Consider the following 5362-nt stretch of genomic DNA (forward strand, 5'->3'; position numbering starts at 1 on the left):
TGCCGCGCTTGTGAAAGCGCTGCAAATAGTTTTAGCAGCGCTTAAAACGCCGCTAAAAGTCTGTTTTGCTGTAGTGTCCTTGTGAAAATTGCATCACTGACAACAGAGTGAGTGCAAGAGAGAACCTTGAATTTCTTGGCAATTTCGTCCCTGTTTTGTTTCATTTGAGTAATAATAGGATTTACTCTCTAAAGAGTTATTTCTCAACCTATTTCAACACCATCCCACAAGTCAAAAGCACTCAAATATGGTCTCGTTTTCACTGCCCAAATGGGTTAGTTATCTTCTATCCCACCCGATATTGTCACGATTAACATCAGCTTGGATTTGAACAAAGTATTTGGCCATGGATTTTTACCACTAAACTCAGTAGGAAAGAGTGAAGGCCTTGTCTTAAGGTACCCTTAATTACGTGTAAAACATGAAATGGTTTAAACTGGTACACTGATTATTGACAGGTCATTGTGAATCATGTCAATTTTGATGATTTGGCTGTTGCCACTAGTTGCAAACCTTCGGTTTTACTACTTATACATTCAATTTTTCACATTTAACAGAAAAAAAAAAAGCATACATAACTTAAGGTGATACAAGATTCTTAGTATGATTAAAATGCCTAAAAGAGATCACATTCAAAACCTAAAGGAAAATGGTAGAAATCAGTCTTAAGGACAAAATTTGAGCTTCAATGGAAGCACCATCTAATCATTTGATATATCATTCTTCAGATTCTGATGGCAGTCCTTCTTTGAACCATGTATAAAGACCCCCTTCTAAATGGAAAACATTTTTGTACCCATTGAGCACAAGCAAGTAAGCCGCTATGAGTGATCTGCAAGGATTCAAAAGCAAGCATTTGTATCTTCTAGTTGACAAAAAGTTCGGCAAATAAATAACTTTAATTGCTTAGATTGAGGGGAAATGAAAAATCATCAAACATCAACTACTAATTACTAATTAGGCCTTTTGAGCTTCACTTTTAATCAATGTCGATGGTTTGTTTAGTTACTAGTTTAATCCTATCTACTTCTCATTTAAGCACCACACCTAGCAATCAGATTTGAACTACATTAAGCTTGTAATTTCTAATTAGGCCTATAATGCATGCTATAAGCTTGTATAAAATCAAAATGCTGTAAATACCTGGATTGTTGACCTTCAGGTAGATTTTGGGATGGCTTCATTGTACCCCCAGTTGTGCACGCCACTATTATCTTTGCGTCCTTGCCAAAATTTGATTCTACACCTGCTTAGATAACAAACAGTTAGTTCCTTTTGTAACTGCTAAGTAGGAAATGGTGGTGGACAATAGAAGAAAAATAGGGAACTTGATTCTACTTTGCATAAACTCAGGGTTCTCTTCTGTGCCGGAAAATATGCCAAAAAATGCAAATGCTGCACGCCTGGCGATATCCCATGCCGTCCACTCCTTTATAAGCCTATATATCTGAATATTAACAGCACCTGCTGGATGAGCCTGCATCAAAAGGCATCAAATTTAGCAGCATTAACTGAAACGCCCCTTTCGTGACTGATTATTTTCCTGTTGTAATGAGCCGACTGACCTCTTTAAATTCTGCTTCAGGACGTACATCGAGAATCACAAAGTTATTCTCTTTTTGAAGGCGAAAAGCTTCCTTTGCATCCACACTTCTTACCTGCAAGCAAAGGGTAATCCTGTTGTTATGCTTGCGTTGTCATCCTTACAGACACTCACCTGTGTACAGGAGCTTTATCCCCCCTTAGGGGATTCTTCTTCTCAATTCACGATATTTGATGGTATTTATAAATATATCTAGCTTTTTACTTCCATTCTCTAAATATAGAATCATTAGGTAGCAACTTATAAGAGGAACGGGTTGTTTGTTGTATCAATAAGTTTTCTGTTTAAGCTTGAAAGTTGTTATTGCTTTCTGTCCTAAAACAACCGGTGAGAATGACGATTTTAAATTTTCCAAGTATGTATGCAGCATCAAAATGTGCACTTAAGCATGAGAGTGGAAGATGGAATACCCTTTTCTCCAAGAGAAGTTCCCTCTTGACCTTCCAATCTTCTTCAGCTAATCCCTCCAAAAGAAGAGAAGAAAATCAAAGTCAGGTCAGCCAATTTGTTTTGTTCCTGAGCCTGAGGTTCAATCGACCATTCATCTTATGATTAAATTAAGGTTGGACTACAACAGTAGTGGTACCTGGTGATTTTGCAGGCTTTGTTGCTGCACTTCGGATAATTAGGCACCGCCGATTCCGGGAAGCCAGTCTTTGCCTTGATGCTAGACCTGATCTTACACTCAAAAGGCAAGAACAGTCTGCAATAATCTGGGAAGAGAGAGTCAATGGAGAGGTCCTGAAATTGGAGTATACTGAAGAGGATGAAGCTGGGTTGGGGGTAATTGAAGTGAGTGCAGCCATTTTCTTCTGAATCGCAGAAAAGATCAGTTGCTACTAAAGGAGTTGGGTGATTGAGGGAGTTTTATATGAAGTGGGCTTGTGTTTTTGTCATTTTCATGTTGTTTCAAAGAGATTGTTGGATGCTTGCTTTAGAAGTGGGCCATTCATTCTGGATATTTTTTTTGGTTGAAAAATCTGAGTTTGTGGTTCATGTGTTAAGGTGTTTGTCACAGTTGGATTTCTGTCATCCACAGAGAGCCAAGTTGGCTTGGCCTATCTTCAGTTACTGTAGAATATAGATGCTATTACTAATTTTCAGTATTAGGGCCTTAGCTTAGAACCTGCCTACCATCAGCCTCAGGAGCGCCACGAAAGGGGTTGACAGGGTGTCATAATCACAACTTTGTTCACTCGGTTGTAAGTTTGTGAGACATTTGGATGGAGGCTCCCACTCAACTCGGTTAATAATCTCAATAGTCATAACTGGTGGTTCAGCCTAGAGGTGCTCATGGGCCGGGTGGCCCGGCCCGGCCCGATGGTCCGTTCGAAATATGGGAGGGTTTGGATAAAAATATAGGCCCGAAATATAGGCTTGGACAAAAAAATGAGGCCCGATTAAAAAATGGGCCGGGCCTCGGGTACCACTTTTTTAGCCTGGGCCCGGCCCGGCCCGGCCTGAATATAATAAATATTTTTATTTTTTTAATTTTAAAATACTTTTAAAATACTCTTTTTAATTTTTTTAAATTTTAAAATCTTTTTAAAATACTTTTTTAATTTTTTTAATTTTTAAATTTTTTTAAAATACTTTTTTAATTTTTTAATTTTAAATTTTTTTTAAAATATTTTTTAAAATTTTTGTTTTAATTTTTAAAATAAATTTTTGGTATTTATTTAAAAAACCGGCCGGGCCGGGTCGGGCCCGGGCTTATGATTTTTTCCCGGGTCGGGCCTGGGCAAAATTCTAGGCCCATATTTCGAGCCGGGCCGAGCCAAGCTAAATTTTTTCAGCCCACCCGAACCCGCTTCTACCAAATTTATGAAGACCTCTAGTTCAGCCCAACCGCTATAGACTGTCCATCCTTATAAAATGCTAAAACGTTTTTATAGAAACACTATAAAACGTAAATATGTTTGAAATGAAGAAACTTTCTTAAATACAAAAGATTTACCCTTCCTCAGGTTTCCCTATCCTTTGCCATTGCCCTATATATGAATGGCCCCTTGACATCCTACCCTATCATGACACTACAAGGTAGGGGTGTGCAAAATTCGGGTAAAATCGAAAAAATTCGGTTAACCGACCGAATTCGGTTAATCGGTTGGTTAACCAAATTTTTTTGGTCGGGGTTGGTTAATTATTTTTTAATTTTTCGGTTAACGGTTAATTCGGTTCGAAACTAGTCGGTTAACCGAATTTTTTCGGGTTAACCGAAAAAATTAATAAATAAAATTATAATATATAAATAGGCCCACTATTCACCTAAACCCAATCCAAACCCAAGTATTCAACCCAACCCAATTACCCAACCCAACCCAATTACCCAACCCAACCCAATAATAAAAATTACAAATAATGTAATAAATAAAAAATAAAACTCTAAAACTAAAACTAAAACTAAAGTCTAAAAGTCTAAAAATAATTTAATTATGTAGTGATTCAATTCGGTTAATTCGGGTAATTCGGTTAATTCGGGTAATTCGATTAATTCGGTTAATTTTTAACCAAAAATAAATATATATATATAATTTTCGGTTAATTCGGTTAACCGACCGAATTAACCGAAAAAAATTCGGTTCGGTTAATTTTTTTGAAAAAATTTCGGTTCGGTTAACGGTTAAAAATTTTGAAAGGTCGGTTAATTCGGTTAATATTATTTCGGGTCGATTAACCGAATGAACACCCCTACTACAAGGTTGCACTATGACATAGGGGTAGAGGTCCCTAAAATGAAAAATTATTACATTAGTCTTTTATATTTTATAAAATATAAATGAGTAAACCATAAAATTCTATTTTCATGTTGAAGATAATAAAATTTTAATTTAATCTTTTAAACATTTTAAAGATATAAATTAATACAATAATAAAATTACATTTTAACTTAAAAAAATATAATTTATTTATGATCCCTAAAAATAGTTTCTAACTTAGTCTTTGTGTCCCATCCAGATATGTATTTTAAAGATTGGAATTTCTCGCAGCAATCAACCCACTTCCCTTTGCCCTTTGCTCTCCCTTCTTAGAATTAATAATCAATTAGATCTTGTGGAGCTCAACTCATAGTTTGCTAGAAGAAAAAAACATGGGTTCACTTATCTCATTTCTTGTCAACTTTGGGTTGATTGATTGTATTACTCCTTGTCTCACCTTCCAATTCTCCATCATTTGCGGTGCCAAAAATTCGGTTGGGAAGGTCCAACTCGAATCCGAAACGACACATTTGTCACTTACGTGACCACACTACAGACCACCATTGGCACCACAACATAATCATGCATAACCAACAAAAAGTAAACAAAGATAAACAAATGAATCCTAATTACATGCTTTAGCTAACAAAACATTCTTTATATATATATATATATATATATATATATATATATATTAGCTAACAAAACATTCAAACGACATCCAAGGGTATTTTTTCTTTTTACATTCAACATACGATAACACTTATAAAACAACAAATTAAGGGACGTTTTATTCTAGGGTTTTATTAAATTCATTATTTGAAAGAATAAGTTTATAACGGTTAATATTTTTATCTAATTTTAAAACCTAAGCTTTAGGGACTACATCGTAAAAACAACAAAATGTACAAAATAACCATATTTCAAAATCATTTTAGGAATTACGCAATTTAACATCTAAATCATTAGTGTGAAAATTTTCAAAGCATTTCATAGTGTTTTTGGACTCCAATTTAATTTAAAATGTGTTGGACTAAATTGCAAAGTTAACAAAACAAGA

At 35.2% G+C, this 5362-nt stretch overlaps 1 protein-coding gene across 1 annotated transcript; it reads right to left on the reverse strand.

The window, feature by feature from the left end:
• Positions 1 to 388: 388 nt before the first annotated feature.
• Positions 389 to 2476, reverse strand: LOC105791210 (rhodanese-like domain-containing protein 14, chloroplastic). Its single transcript, XM_012619176.2, has 6 exons — positions 2190 to 2476; positions 2014 to 2060; positions 1566 to 1658; positions 1339 to 1477; positions 1144 to 1246; positions 389 to 832 (listed from the first exon to the last, which is right to left on the reverse strand). The coding sequence occupies exons 1-6, from the start codon at positions 2407 to 2409 to the stop codon at positions 718 to 720; spliced, it is 717 nt and encodes a 238-aa protein (XP_012474630.1). The 5' UTR covers positions 2410 to 2476; the 3' UTR covers positions 389 to 717.
• Between the last annotated feature and the right edge of the window lie 2886 nt (positions 2477 to 5362).

This window comes from Gossypium raimondii, chromosome 8 (assembly GCF_025698545.1).
Source record: "Gossypium raimondii isolate GPD5lz chromosome 8, ASM2569854v1, whole genome shotgun sequence".
NCBI classification, from domain to species: Eukaryota; Viridiplantae; Streptophyta; class Magnoliopsida; order Malvales; family Malvaceae; genus Gossypium; species Gossypium raimondii.

Coding starts and splice junctions, on each gene's coding strand:
- LOC105791210 (XM_012619176.2), bottom strand. CDS start 2,409: ATGGCTGCACTCACTTCAATTACCCCCAACCCAGCTTCATCCTCTTCA. Junction 2,061..2,189: donor AAAGCCTGCAAAATCACCAG/GTACCACTACTG, acceptor TGGAGGGATTAG/CTGAAGAAGATTGGAAGGTC. Junction 1,659..2,013: donor AACTTCTCTTGGAGAAAAGG/GTATTCCATCTT, acceptor CTTTGCTTGCAG/GTAAGAAGTGTGGATGCAAA.